The sequence below is a fragment of the Blastocystis sp. subtype 4 genome (assembly GCF_000743755.1).
Source record: "Blastocystis sp. subtype 4 strain WR1 chromosome Unknown seqid_0070, whole genome shotgun sequence".
Taxonomy (NCBI): Eukaryota; class Bigyra; order Opalinata; family Blastocystidae; genus Blastocystis; species Blastocystis sp. subtype 4.
The window spans coordinates 1-15,005 of NW_014569477.1; the positions used below are offsets into that span (position 1 = coordinate 1).

The 15,005-nt window shown below is 41.2% G+C and overlaps 5 protein-coding genes across 5 annotated transcripts; 4 read left to right on the forward strand and 1 right to left on the reverse strand.

Moving 5' to 3' along the window:
- Positions 1-2,234: 2,234 nt before the first annotated feature.
- On the forward strand, positions 2,235-3,461 carry JH06_3801 (sentrin-specific protease 6-like protein; the record flags this gene model as incomplete). The annotated part of the gene is made up of 5 exons (XM_014672853.1): positions 2,235-2,493; positions 2,563-2,724; positions 2,755-2,888; positions 2,919-3,268; positions 3,299-3,461. 5 exons carry the CDS (start codon positions 2,235-2,237, stop codon positions 3,459-3,461), a joined length of 1,068 nt encoding a protein of 355 aa, XP_014528339.1.
- Positions 3,462-5,007: 1,546 nt separating this feature from the next.
- On the forward strand, positions 5,008-5,692 carry JH06_3802 (hypothetical protein; the record flags this gene model as incomplete). The annotated part of the gene is made up of 3 exons (XM_014672854.1): positions 5,008-5,171; positions 5,202-5,544; positions 5,579-5,692. 3 exons carry the CDS (start codon positions 5,008-5,010, stop codon positions 5,690-5,692), a joined length of 621 nt encoding a protein of 206 aa, XP_014528340.1.
- A 377-nt stretch (positions 5,693-6,069) lies between these two features.
- Positions 6,070-7,098, forward strand: JH06_3803 (TKL protein kinase; the record flags this gene model as incomplete). The annotated part of the gene is made up of 7 exons (XM_014672855.1): positions 6,070-6,167; positions 6,194-6,442; positions 6,474-6,567; positions 6,601-6,713; positions 6,744-6,876; positions 6,907-6,964; positions 6,995-7,098. The coding sequence occupies 7 exons, from the start codon at positions 6,070-6,072 to the stop codon at positions 7,096-7,098; spliced, it is 849 nt and encodes a 282-aa protein (XP_014528341.1).
- JH06_3804 (hypothetical protein) lies at positions 6,966-7,542 on the reverse strand (the record flags this gene model as incomplete). Its single annotated transcript, XM_014672856.1, has 2 exons — positions 6,966-7,291; positions 7,323-7,542. 2 exons carry the CDS (start codon positions 7,540-7,542, stop codon positions 6,966-6,968), a joined length of 546 nt encoding a protein of 181 aa, XP_014528342.1.
- Positions 7,543-9,592: 2,050 nt separating this feature from the next.
- On the forward strand, positions 9,593-10,626 carry JH06_3805 (hypothetical protein; the record flags this gene model as incomplete). Its single annotated transcript, XM_014672857.1, has 6 exons — positions 9,593-9,668; positions 9,700-9,794; positions 9,827-9,909; positions 9,944-10,189; positions 10,221-10,383; positions 10,414-10,626. 6 exons carry the CDS (start codon positions 9,593-9,595, stop codon positions 10,624-10,626), a joined length of 876 nt encoding a protein of 291 aa, XP_014528343.1.
- Positions 10,627-15,005: the final 4,379 nt, after the last annotated feature.

A 15,005-nucleotide genomic window follows, 5' to 3' on the forward strand; every position in this document is an offset into this window, starting at 1 on the left:
GCTTCAGGAGATTCGAAACCTTGTTTGGATCTGTGAATGTATTGTGCAGAAGCAGCGTGCGAAGATTGAAAAGTACATTCCCATCTTTAGCGCGAATTCGGCTTGGAGACATGGAAAGCTGGGCATTTAAGTTTGGCGCGGAAGTGTTTTTCAGTTGTTTGTTCATGTCCTATTCAAATGATCTCTCACCACCGAAACTTGTTCTCTGTGAGGTGATTCGTCATTCCTATGGGACGAATCCTCAAGACAGCAGTGAATCGTGTCAGGAGTTATATAATCTTCTTTCTCCGAGTGATTTGGATCAACTGAAGCAAGTACAACTCAATTATCTCCATAAACTATATGATGGTTGGGAACCAGATCGAAAGGAGGCATATCTGTTTTTGCTTCAGTATCAGCCTGGAAGTGCCTTTATAAATCAAATTCTAACGGAATGGGAGAATCTTGTTCAAGAATCCGATGAGTTTATTCCTTGGATGGTGCAGTTACAAGAGTGGAGGTCACAATATATGGATGAGCAGGATGAATCTTCTCTTTTAGTCTTTGTATCATCAGTTGTAGCTTCGTTTCATTTAATTCCATTCTCTTCTTACTATCTTATTGCCGATCTGCTTTGTGATTATCTTCAAGAGAAGAATCAGGTTGTATCCTTTCCATCTCCATTTCCTTCCTTTAGCCCTTATTTTACGGAAGAACAATACCGTTCATGGGAAAATGCATTTCAACTTTGTCTATTTCAACAACAAGGAACCTTTGATATTGATACTCTCAAAACTCAGCTTCTTTCCATCTCTCCTCCTCCGTATCCACTACTTGCATCTCTTTCATTCTTGCAAAATGACTTTCAGACTGCTCACTCCTATCTCTTACAGAGTATCTCAACAACTCCTACGATCAAGTCAATTCTTCTACCGCTCACATTTTATTCACTTGCTTATCGATCTCGTGCGATAGAGCTTCTTCATGAGCTAGTCCAGGTGTGTCAATTATCTCGGGAAACGGAGATGGAGTCAATTCTGTCATTTATGAGTATTTTCACAGAAATAGAAAGTGAACGAATTCTTCAATCGATTGAGATAACATTGAAGCATTGCCAAGGGAAACGAGATTTCATACCAGTGTCAATTTTATTTCTACGATTTCTTCTCTTCTATCCTTCATTTCTTAAAGTTAAGGATGGTACATTTTGTAGAAGTATCCTCGATGAAGCTGGGTTTGTCAATTCATCTGTTCAAAGTGTCTCGGAAGGACTTCATTGGCTTTCTATTCATCCTAAGGATTACTACACCTTACTTCATTCGTATATTGATTTGAAGTCGTCGGAATCTCCCTATGTAACTCCAGTCCAGCAATTATCCACTTCAATTCATTCAAATCATATTCAAAATGCTATCAAGTTCCTTCGAAAAGGTGTATCGAATTCATTGTTGCAAGTATTAGGTCAGTGGCAATCGATGGTTGATTGCATTCATTATTCACAAGAGAAGCTATGGAATGAGACTTTGATTGCTGTAATCCGAGGGATCTGGTTAGAACAACAGAATCGTTATGAAGAGGGTTTGAACACGATCCATAAGGCATTTGAGATATGTAAGGAGAAGGGACTACAGAGTGGTGCTTCGATGTGTGTAGTGAGTGAGGCATTTTGTTTGTCTCGAAGAGGTACATTGACTACAGTAATGATAGAATCGATTCGAGAAGCATTAAAGGTATTTGTTAGTCTGCGATTGGTCAAGGCAGTTCGAATCTGTCTTTATCTTGTCTGCTTGGATTCAAATCGTTGGAACCAATTAAAGAATCTTGCCATTGAACAGAATGATGGTGATTTGATATGTTTGGTAGAAGAACGTGAATTGTATTTAAACAATTGTTCACTACAAGAATTTGTTTCTGTGTGTATGAAATATGATTGTTTGGCCTTGGCATTGAATTCCATCCATTCACATCCATCTGAGAAAGAAATCGATTTACTGATGGAACAGATTGAGAGAGAACAAATGAAGCCTTTTTGTGCTGTTTGTGAGAGACATCCATTCTTGTTTGACCACTTCGGTTTTCCAACCACTCATCTAGTTGAGATATGACAGTTCTAGGATGTGGAGAATAACGGTTTCTCTGATGTGATAATCATTAATCCTTTATCTATAGCCCTCGTGTAGCCGAAATAATAGTTCACTCAGTATAGTATTGATATTGGTACTCTGTTTTGGACTGGTGAAAAGTGAACAAGACAGATGAGTGGAGGTCAAAAGAAATTCAGCAATATGGTGGATGCATTCTCTGAATCTGATATGAGTGATGTTGAGGAAGTGAATGTCGATCTCGAAAAGTCCCAAGATTGTTGTGATAACTGCAATCAAAAGAGTGTCTCAAGCACTCTCTTGGTGGATACAAAGTCTTTATCAACAAATCAAGTGATTGGCGTTTCAAAGGATTCAACAGAAGAGGAATCGTCAAGTGATTCTGATGATTTGTTTTTCCCAATACATAAAGGTAGACCGAAGAGCCCGATAGGTAGTACAGTCCCTCAAGGTTTGGGTATGTGAACCAACTCATACTTAGAGTCATCTCGAACAGGATTGACCGAAGATCCGATTCTGGAGAGTGAGGATTCGTTAAGTAATACGACCCTAATCCCTGTAAACAAGGGTGAGGAAGGAACAACTAGTGACAAACCGATTACTATTGATGAGAGTATCATTGAATCTGGTTCCATTCCTACAAGTTCTATTTTTCACTCATCCTAATGAATAGAAGTTCATCAAACACGGCAAAAGAGTCATGGACCTCGGAATACTGAAGAAGCGCTTATGTTCTCAAAACGGATTCTGTTCACCTATGAATCTCCCTTCATTAACAACCGAATTGATATCACAGAATATGATCGTGTTTGGATAGATGATTGTTTATATCTGTAGACTCGGCTCTCAGAAGGTATCATGTTGAATGACAGCATTGTCAACTTCTATATGAACTATTCCTTGACAGAGTATATTGAGGGTCAATTGTCACTTCTTGGGATTCCCAAAGAAGATGCTGTTGTATTACTCCAGAAGAAGCATCTAAGTGATCCAAATCGTGAAGAGCTGATCAAGGGTGCATTGAACAATCTACTCTTAACATTCCACATTTTTTCCACTTTCTTTTATCCTCAACTTTCAAAACTCCGTTGTCTAGAAAACAGTGCTATTAAGAAGAAATTGCTGAAATGGTGTGAGAATGCTGCTGTATTTCAACGACAATGCGTATTTCTTCCCATTTATCAGAAGTAGGAATTGTTGAGGAAGATGAGGTTTAGTAGTCATTTCTCCTTAGCCGTATTGTTCTATCCAAATAAACTAATTAGCTATATTAAAAAACGACTTATTGTAAATGGAATCGATTATTCACAATCTCGCAAACCTTGTCATTCTCTTGTGACTCAGGGTCAGAATGATTTAATGGTCAGTTCTTATCATTAAATTCATCTCTAGCCTTGTTTGGTTATGCTAGATTCACTTCACGACGAGATCGGGGCTTCAGAATGCAAGAACATTCGATTGTTGTTATCGTTACTCCTTCATGAATCTATCCCCAACTGTCAAGTAAATATCACAGAATACAATCTACCTCAAATCAATCCACGTGTAGCGAAGCAGACAAATGCTGTGGATTGCGGTATTTTTGCTCTAGGGTTCACACGTTTGATCATCAATCACTTCAGTGAATTATCTCTTAAATCGGACATCCTCCATGATGCGGAAAAGATCAATCATTGTTTTTCGTTTTTGCGGAATGATGTTGGAATGTTTACAAATTTAAGATCGAGGATCCAAGCTTTGATCATGCGTATTGCGAATGTATCGGAGACAAATGACTTATTTGCTGTGGAAGATGAGTTGAGTGAAGAGAGTGACATTGAATGTGTGGAAGTGAATATGAAGAAGAAGCCTTTGAAGCATCGATGGTTGGAAAGGGGACACAAAGAGAAGGAGGAAACAGTGGAGAAGAAGCAAGAGGAAGGAGAGGAAAAGAGGAAGAATAAGGCGCAACAAGAAAACCTGGAGAAGATTGAATGCGAGAAGAAAAGAGAAGAGAAGGAGAATCATCCTAATACAATTCTCCAGATGTCATCACATTCCAGCCCAAAAATAAAACACATCCCATCTAACTCCTCCAAACACATGTCTTCACGGGCACGTACAGTCGATTCCCCTCAACCTACAGAGTCTTATAAAAGCAGTTTTTCGTCACTGCTTCATTCCTTTCAAACCCATAATGATCCACTCTCCCAACTGAAACCAGAAGCCAGTAACAATACAAAACCGGCTAAAAGGGAACATGATTGGAAACGAATGGGAAGTGATCCAAACAAGATCAAACCAAAGAAGAGGAAATCGTTAGGATATTCACCTGTAAACAATTTATAAACTGAATGTTTGTTGCAAGAACTGATCTCCAAAGATTCAGTTAATGTTGATGATGGAGTGTAGTGAAGAGATTTCAGAACAACGAGATTTAGTTTGGAAGTTCCTCAACTACCTTAAGGATTCGACCTATGAATCGGTTGGATATGTTTCTCGAACTTAAGTTGTAGAAGAATTCCATCGCAAAGCAAATCTATAGTTGTGTAGTCAGAGGACCTACTTCGACAAACAAAATATTGATATGTGGCTACACCATTAGTACTATCTCTGAATAGGAACTATTCATAGAGCATGGAAACCTAAATGGAGATTACGTCAGCTTTAAAATCAAAGTTCATGTTTTTCATAATGGAAAGGAGTACTTCATTCCTGGTTCACTTGTGATTTCTCTCTTCAAGTACTTTGAAATTAAGCCATATTTGCGTTTGAATCGTGATGAGAAATGTAAGATCAGGGGTAGGCCAAATCATGTAGATACAAGTGTTCTGAATTATTCCTATGTTGAACCAAATGGAGAGGTCAAGATACCAGAATTGGATCGGTGGGGAAAAGTAGAAGTGCAAACACCAATAAACACTAGGGATCAAGGCTTGAGATTATAATGTGTATCCTGATTACCAGTTTGAAGGGTGAAAATGCACCCATTGCTCCAAAGAGTCCAATTCACCAGTCTGTGGATCCGAATGCATGGCGCAATGTGCCATGGGGCGATATTGAGAAATATCGAAAGATTGGAAGCGGTTCATATGGAGATGTTTATGAAGGGTATGAGAGATATCTGCGAATAATCAGTAGATGTTATCAAGGAAAGAAGGTTGCAGTGAAGATCATTCGAGAGCCTAATTCAACTCTATCTCTTCCCAGAAAGAAAGCTCTCGAAAGAGAAATCGAACTTCAACATGGGTTGGATCATCCAAATTGTCTGAAGCTGATTGGAGTAAGTCAAACGGAAAACTGCACAGCCTTAATTCTTCCGTTATGTGAGTATTCGTTGAATGATCTCATTCACTTCCCTAATGAAGAGCGAAAAAGAATCCTTCGAAAAATGACATATCAAAAGAAAGTCCAGATTTTGGTAGAAATAGCTGAAGGTATCCAATATCTCCATACCAATAATCGGATCCATCGTGACATTAAGGTACCTATTAAATGATAATTGAGGTCATATTCAGTCTGCTAATATTATGATGCTGGATGGTCATCCTCTGATTGCTGACTTTGGTTTATCACGGGAATGGAATAGTAATGAGGCAATGACAATGACTGTTGTTGGTACACCTTTCTAGTGATGGTTTGATAAACTGAGTAATTCGTTAGTCGAGCCCCAGAACTCATCTTAACAAATCGTAGTTCATTTGCCTGTGATGTATTTTCGTTCGCCTGTACTGCGTTGGAACTCCTAGAAGAGCATTTGGTGTTTCAAGATCACCCTGAGATTCAGCGTGAGTCTGATGTGAGAATGTGAATCCATTGTGATTTTGTAGCTAACAGTGTTCTATCAACGAGGAGGTAGACCAACGATTGATAAGTCTATTCCTTTGAGTAGAAGAAGATTGAGAATATGAAGTTCTAGTGATGCAATGTCTTCTGGAAGACTGTTTGAGGGAAGAATCCAAACGACCTTCTATCGCATCTGTTATCACACAGTTGAATGCTTTAGAATATGGAAGTAGGGGTCCTATTGAGTGATGATCAGTTAGCATTCAATCCTTCGATTCCATACTCGGATTTGAAGATAGGAAGAAGACTTGGATATGGTCAGTTTGGAGAAGTTTATGAAGGGTAAGAGATCGTAATGAATTTAATGTAAGTTGGTACCACAATCACAAGATTGCAGTTAAAGTGTTGAAAGAATGTGAGAATGAAATTCACCAGACGTATGTTGATCGAGAAATTAGCATTCAGAAGATGTTACATCATCCGAATTGTTTGAAGCTCTATGGAACAAGTTTAACTGATACTAATCAGGTTGCTTTGATTATGGAACTAGCTGGAAAGAATATGAAAGCTTGTTTGTTTGGTGCGGATCGAATTGTGTAAAGGATTAGAACTGTTGATTGATTATAGACTTACAAATGAGGAGAAGAAACAGATTCTGCTTCAAATTGCTCATGCTATTGCTTATCTGCATTCAAAATCCATCATTCATCGAGATTTGAAGGTATGGATGTTTTTTTGTTATTCCAATTTCTAGCTTGAAAACATACTGATGATTAACAAGAAGCCACTTCTCTCAGACTTTGGTTTATCCCGAGAATTACGTGAAATGGCAGCATTAATTGTTACTCAGGTGGGTTCACCTATCACGTAGGTTTAGACGAATGGAATGTTTGGTAGAATGGCTCCCGAATTGATAGCTCATGAACCGGTGACGAATTTGGTGGATGTGTATTCGTTTGGTTGTATTATGAATGAAATTGTTGGAGGAAAACAGTGTTGGAGTGACTACAAGTATACTACTCACAAACAGGTTCAATCAGATGGTTACTATGAATAATAGTTCTATAATGATGTGATGAATGGAAAACGTCCTACGATCCCTGAGACGATTCCTTCTGGTTAGAGAAGAAAAGGAGATTGATGTATAGAAGTTGGCTCGTTAATTAGAGAGTGTTTCCAAACGAAAGAGAAACGTCCTTCAATGGATGAAGTGATTGCAAAGATAGAAGCATGGAATCCTGCACTGTGGTAGTTTGTTTGTTTGTTATTACAAACATAAGAATGAAGACCTTTAGCAGCCATCGATTTAAGATAATTAAGATTCTTCTTTCCCTTATTCTTCTTTCCAGGACTCTTTCCATGAAACTGATATGAGAATTGTCTGAATGCTTCTTTTGTTGACAATAATCGGCCATTTTTATCACGATACTCTAATACAAATCCATCTTCATATCATGTCTTCTTCTTATTCCTTACCTTTACTCTCATTATCTCGAATAACACGGTCATTTCGTCGACCATATGCTTCTTCTTCAATATCTTCACTCTTTTGACTTCGAAGAAGATTGAGAACTCCACTCAAACCCTTACCCAAATCAGGCTGAACGTAAAGATCTTCTTCCTCTTCCTCCTTCATTCCTTCTTCCTCCTCCTCTTCTTCCTTCTCTTCCTCTTCTTCTTTCTCTGGAGGAGACATCACAGTAGTTGGAATCACTGTCTCTTTCTGTTTCTCTTTCATCAACGCCTTGAATCGCTTCGTGAATTCACTCACTTCTTCCAGCTCTTGTTCTTTTGCATTCGCACTGGCTACTGCTTCCTCTGCTTCCCTCTGGATCTGGATTTGAGCTGCAATCTATTCTCACACTCTTCGAATCGTTCCTACTTCTTCAGGAGTCTTCTTACGCTGTCCCAACACAGCGCGACGTGCTCGTAACAATGATTCTGTCAACATCACATCATCATTCATATCTCCCTTCTCTTCTCCTCGTAGAATACGATTCTTTTGCTCTTCCTTCTCTCTTGCTCTTTCATACCCCTGTTTACGCTCCATTTCTGCTTCAGCTTCTCTTGCATCTCGTGTTTCTTGCATCTGTCTTCTTGAAGTGCTCTCATCATCCACCATCTCTGGTAGCTTCAATGGTTCTTCAGTCTCTACCTCCTATGACTCAAATACACCCTATTCTTCGTACACTTTTTCGGACATGTCGATTTCGCTTCTTCTTCTTCCTAAATTGGGCCATCTCCTCTTTGCTGAAGTATTCTGAAGCTACCTTCTTCTCTTCCGAGAGACCAGCTAGCAGACTACCTAGTGAAATTTGAGTTCCCACGGGACCTGAACTCGATGCAGCCGTAATGGCTGAAACTGTGTTCATAGGAGCTTCTTCAAGTTGTTGTTGAGCTGCAAGTTTGCTTCTTTTCAAATCTTCTTCACTTACTCCAGAATCCGTTAATGTAAATGATTTCTGTTTCTTCTTAGGTTCATTGTACTGAGGGAGAAGCCGATCTTCCTCATCAAAATCTGAATCAAATTCCGCATCATCATATCCAGTATATCTATAACTTCATCCCCTTTCCTCATTTATACATTGGCATTTTTGCTTTCTCTCTTTGCTTTCTCGCTTCTTTGTAATTCTCCATTTGAACCAAAGCTGTATCCTCTAACACATCTTCTGTTTCTGCAATCTGACCCTTTTCATCAAGAAGAGGCGCATCCTACAACTAATCTCCACTTTATTCTCATACTCGAAGTGTCAAGATCGTTTCGCCTTCACCAATTTCCGTGATGTCATGAGCAACTTTGAGGCCAGCAAGCGAAACCTTTGCTTCACGTCGCTGTTGCTCTATTTCCTCTTCTTTATCCTCTTCTTCCTCCATTGCATCCAATGCAGCTTCTTGCTTTTCCTTACTTCTCTCAAGCTACACATAATCCATATCTAAAACTCAAACCCATGCTTTAACATCCAGTTCCTTTCCTTCCTCGCTTAACAAATCTCCAAGTCCCTTTCCTTTCAAATTCTGGTACTCATCTCGTTCTCGATCCTGTCGGCTCTTTTCGAGTTTCTTGCGGATCTGTTCTTCCTCAAGAATTTTGGAGTGATCCACAAATACGAATCCATCATCATCGACTTGTTTTTCTTCTTTTGTATCATCAATTTCAAGAGGAGGAAGACCCAATTGAGCACGAATCCGATTCGTTTCTTCCACTGAACAGGAAATCTCTCCACCCTCCTCTGTTACATTTGCATGTGGAATTTGCACTTCTCTAGATTCTTGTCTATCTCTCGAATGACTTCGAGAACTACTTCTTTCATCTTGTCGTCGTCGTTCCGATCTAGACTCCCTATGTCGATTTGAACGGCTATGCGAAGAACTATGATCACGTCTTCTTGATGAATACTTTGAATGACTGGCATCTCGACTCCTACTATATTACTTCAGCACACTAATTCAAACTTAGAACGACTCCTACTACGACTTCGATGGCGATGTGAACTAGAACGATCTCTATCGCTTCCACTCATAACTTTAACTTTATTCCGAAGAATAGAACCGATACCGTTCTTTCTATAGTGTTGCGACATTTGGACCGCAATTGGGCACCGAATTGATGTCTTTTCCGACTTCAATAGTTTTCTGTTTTTTACTGATTCTATTTGTAAGAATTACTGAAAATGGATTTTGACCATGTAGGACAGATGAAACAATCGCAATCCATATTCGTGTTGCTTTGTATCTTGGCACTCGGAATGTCCTATCCATCACTTCGAAGCGAATGGAAAGAGCCATTCCTTTCTTCTTCAGAGGATAATTTATGGGACTTTAGTACGTTGGAGTTCGTTTGTGTTATCCCTAGTTGAGAAGGTTTATAATGATTATAAGATCGTTGTGAACGGAGTGATCATCTTCATCGGTCTTTTCCTTTGCTTCCTAGGATTAAAGTCTGTAGTTGTGAGATTTTGGCATTTTGATTTAAGGAATAGTTTAATATGTTCCTCTGTGGATTCTTAGCAGGAGGTGTACCGACTTTTGTCATTGCTACCGAGCTTCTTTCTAACACAGAAAAGTAGGAAATTGAGACTAGTCACTATGTTCATTAGAGAGGAACAAGCGTTTTGGATCAGTATTGGCGTTAGTTGTGTGATGGGTTTGATTATTGGTATCCTTCTCATCTTCCTCTATAAGATCGGTTATTTTGTTATTGGACTTGGCCTTGGTGCTATTATTGCTATCTACACAGATATTGTTCTTGAGTGTATTCTCCGTTTCCATTCCGATGTGGTTCTCTATGTGGCAGTTGGTACAATCTCTCTCGAGTTTGGTATCTTTGCCATGATTTGGGACAAGTAAGTTTTCACTTTTTGTGTTACTGTGTAGAATTCTGGTGATCTTGGGAACTTCAGTAATTGGTAGTTATATGATTACATTCGGGTCCACTCTATTTGCATCGCTCATGCTTAGTCTTTCTCAGTTTATCGGAAATTGGATTAATCCATTCTCTCCGTTGTTCCCTCAGCAATTGGTGAATCCTCCATGGGAAGTAAGGTCGAATCGGTGATATAAGTGTTAGTGGTATTTGTATTTGAGTATATTGGCTGGTTTCACCATATTTGGAGTGATTGTGCAGGCAGCCACAAACAGGGGGCCGAAGGAGCCAAAAGAATCTCCAGATACAACCCTTCCTTTGATCATTAATCAAGATACTAGTATGAAGGAAATAAAGGAAGAAAAACCAGTAGCAAAAGAACGTCAATATAAGACATTACGCGAGCTGCAAGCATGAGTTGTTTCTTATCATTTACGTTTTCGCTATTTGTTTATTTAGATAGGGTTGTTTAGAGGAATATAAATTGTGTGTGGGAGTGAACGTAACAATAGAACGATTGAAATCTTGAATTGTTCATTGATCTATACCGTGGTTATCTGCTGATTCTGGCGATAAGCTTCTCGATTCTGCTTGTTTTATATCATCATATTCCTTGCCATTTGTGACATTATTCTGTTAAATCTGTCATGCCAAAGGGAGGGTAAAGGATTAACATTTTTCTCTTATGTTTGTAGAAAGTATAACGATGATGACCTATTCGCAAAGTGTCAGGCTTGTGGAGAGATCATGGATATATCTGAAGTGATTACACACGATTCCAAATGTAAGGCGTCTCGAAAGCAAAAGCAAATGGTATTTGATAGAAATCAGTTATTATCTTGTAGTTAACTGCAAACCGATATCAGAATATTACAGGAAAGGAGCGCAATATATTAGAAGGACTGGAGTAGGATCTTGCTTATATCACGATGGTATAGAGAGGATCATACAACAGAGAGTAAGCACCATCATCATAAGCATCGATCTGAAGCGCAAGATACTGTAGATGATGAAGAGGAAGCTCGAAGGAAGCGAAAAGAAGAGAGAAAGAAGCGCAAGGAAGCTGAAGCTGCTGCTCTTGCTGCTGCTGAAGCTGAAGAGAAGAAGAAGCAGGAGGAGGAAGAGGAAGCTCGACGAAAGCGAAAGGAGGAGAGACGAAAGCGCAAGGAAGCTGAAGCTGCTTCATCACCAGTACCTGGTGAGGAAGTGAAGGCTGTGGAAGAAACAGAAGAAGAAAGAAGGAAGAGAAAGGAAGAGAAGAAGCGTAAGGAGGCAGAGGCAGCTGGTATAGCCACAGCTGCTGTCGAAGTTGGAGCTGAGCAACTCCAAGAGGACGCTGAAGAAGCACGTCGTAAGAGAAAGGAGGAACGTCGAAAGAGAAAGGAAGCGGAAGCTGCTGCTGGAGAGACTGCAAAGAATGCTGCCGAAGCTGAAAAGAAGACACAGGAAGAGGAAGAAGAGGCTCGTCGTAAGAGAAAAGAAGAGCGTCGAAAGAGAAAGGAGGCAGAGGCTGCTGCTCGAATAGAGACTGAAAAGGTTGTTGAAGAAACTGAGCGTATAGCAGCTGAGAAGAAAGCAGAAGAAGAGGCTGCAGCTGAAAAGAAGAAGCAAGAAGAAGAGGAAGAAGCTCGTCGTAAGCGACACGAAGAGCGACGGAAGAGAAAGGAGGCCGAGGCTGCTGCTGCTGCTGCTGAGGCTGCTCGAATTGAGGCTGAGAAGAAGGCTGCTCAAGAGGCTGAACGTAAGGCGGCAGAGGAGGCAGAGAGAAAGGCGGCAGAGGAAGCTGAACGTAAGGCGGCAGAGGAAGCAGAGAAGAAAGCTGCTGAAGAAGCTGCTCGAATTGAAGCTGAGAGAAAGGCTGCTGAAGAGGCAGAGAGAAAGGTGGCAGAAGAAGCTGCCGCAGAGAAGAGACGACAGGAGGAAGAAGAAGAACGTCGATTGCGTGAAGAGGCGGAAGCCGAGGCTGCTCGTATGGAAATGGAAATGAAGGCTGCCGAAGAAGCTGAAACAAAACGATTAGAAGAAGAACATCAGCGTAAGGAAGCAGCCCGACTGGAGGAAGAGAAAAGAAAGGCGGAAGAAGAAGCTGAACGGAAGGCAGCAGAGGAAGCTGCTCGAATTGAAGCCGAGAAAAAAGCTGCTGAGGAAGCGGCTCGATTGGAGGAAGAGAAGAGAAAGGCAGAAGAAGAGGCTGCAGCTGAAAAGAAGAAACAAGAAGAAGAGGAAGAAGCTCGTCGTAAGCGACACGAAGAGCGACGGAAGAGAAAGGAGGCCGAGGCTGCCGCTGCCGCTGCTGTTGCCGCCGCTGAGGCTGCTCGAATTGAAGCTGAGAGAAAGGCTGCTGAAGAGGCCGAGAAGAAAGCTGCTGAGGAAGCTGAACGTAAGGCAGCAGAAGAAGCCGAGAGAAAGGCAGCAGAGGAAGCCGAGAAGAAAGCTGCTGAGGAAGAAGCTCGTCGTAAGCGACACGAAGAGCGACGGAAGAGAAAGGAAGCGGAGGCTGCCGCTGCTGCCGCCGCTGCTGCTGCAGAAGCTGCCAGAATTGAAGCTGAGAGAAAGGCTGCTGAAGAGGCCGAGAAGAAAGCTGCAGAAGAAGCAGCTCTTGAGGAGAAGCGCAAGCGGAAGGAAGAACGTCGTAAACGTCGTGAAGCCGAAGCAGTAGCTGCGGCTGCTGCGGCTGCAGCCGAGAAAAAGCGAGAAGAAGAAGAAGCCGAAGAGCATCGTAAACGCAAAGAAGAGAGAAAGAAGCGTCGTGAAGAAGAAGCTAACAAACCTGTGTTTATTTGCATGGTATGCGGTCACAGTCTCACAGAGGATGAGGGTTATCAGCATGTCTTGACATGTCATCCTCCTTCTGGCTTCCATGGATCTCAACTGGTTCGTATTGATGAAGAATCTGAAACGAAATCCTCTGCTTCAAAAGAACCACTTTCTGATCAGTTGCAGTGTATCTGCCAAGTATGTGGTCATTGTATTGATGTGAGTGAATGTGATACGCATATGACCACTTGTATTGCTCCCAAACGATTCAATCAACAACGGTTCATTATGCTTTCATCCAAATCAGAGACAGAAAAGAAACGTCCTTCATCTCCTCCACCTGTTCCTGTTGTACTTCCTACAACTCCTTCCTCACCAAAACGCCCATCATCACCTCCACCTCCTGCCCCTTCATCTCCTCGAAGACGTCCTTCATCTCCTCCACCTGCTACTCCTTCTTCTCCTCATAGACGTCCATCTTCACCACCTCCTCCAGTTCCAGTCCTTTCTCCTTCTTCACCACATCGAACATCCAAAGCACCCTCAAAGACAGAAGAGTCTATAGACACAACCGTAGTTGTGGCTCCTTCCTCTCAACCACAGTCACTCCCAGAGAACCCGTTTGCTGTTGATACAGTGGAACTTGCTCCTCTCGTAGTGGATCTCACCGTTAATCCTTTTGATGATACGGATGTGACTCCGGCCGAGGTACCTGAAACCATTGAATCTCCTTCAGCAACTCCATCGGGTCCTGTAACGAGTACTGTGAATCCTTTCGGAGAAGAGAAGGAATTCGTACTCAAGGAGGAAGAGGTGCCTGCAAAGAAGATCGTAACGAAGACGATTGTGAATCCATTTGATGCTAGTAGTGATGATGAAGAGGAAGCATCTGGAAATCCGTTCGGTGAACATGAGGAGAAACCAACAAATCCGTTTGATGCAGAGAGTGAAGAAGAGGCTGCTAATCCGTTTAATGTGAAAGAGTCATCTCGCAATCCATTTGATGCTAGTAGTGATGAAGAAGAAACAGGAAATCCATTCGATGTGAAAGAGGAAGAAGAGACCCGTAATCCATTCGATGCTCCCCATTCAGCGGTTGTAATCACACCAACTGTCAATCCTTTTGCAGAGACGACTTCATTAGCTTCTCATGCTGTGGATCTCAATCCATTTGCAAACATAGATTCAAACCCAACAGAGATTGAAGAAGAGAAGGAGGAGTCGGAATCTGAGTCAGAGTCAGAAGCTGTTCAGTTAGCAAAATTGAAACAGGAGGAAGAACTTCGTGTGCAGGAACTTCTATTGAAACAGCGAATGGAAGAGGAGAAGAAGGCAGAGGAGGCTCGTTTGGCAGAAATTCAGAGACAAAAAGAAGAACAGCTATTGGCTCAGAAGCGCCAATTTGAGAATCAGGAGATGGGTTGGAATGAGTAATTCAAATCATTTGTAGAACGCTTGTGTATTGAACAATCTCTTCGTGTGGGTATTCCTTGTATGAAGTGGTGTCGTAATGGGAAGTCGCATCAAACTATTGTGAAGTTGGTAGATGTGAATTCAGTGGCTTCTGTAAGTATGAAAGGAAGGAATGAGAAGTAGATTCAGTGGGTCCGAAAGAAGGCTTTGCTGAGAGCTCAACTGGCATCATTCGCTCTAAATGAAATCACAGCAGTTGAAGATATAAATGATTCCTCAATATTCGTATTGAAGACATTAACGAGAGAATTACGCTTGGAAATGCCCAATCAATCTAAGAAGTTCGAGGTGATGAACGGATTACGTCAAATGTGTCCAAACCTTGCTTAATTCGCTTTTTCATAAACAAATATGTGACTTTTCACTGTTTTCTCTAACCAAAGTTAATCACATTAGGAATTGCACATGAGCTTGATCTTCTACTCACAAGATATGGAACCTCTCCAATTAAAGCAGCTGCTGTGAGGGAATACGTGCTACGAAAGGTTCCAATCAAAGCATCACACGAAGCTAACGAAAATAAGTCTAGAACTGAACTTTCAACTACTGATCTTGCTGTATATTTG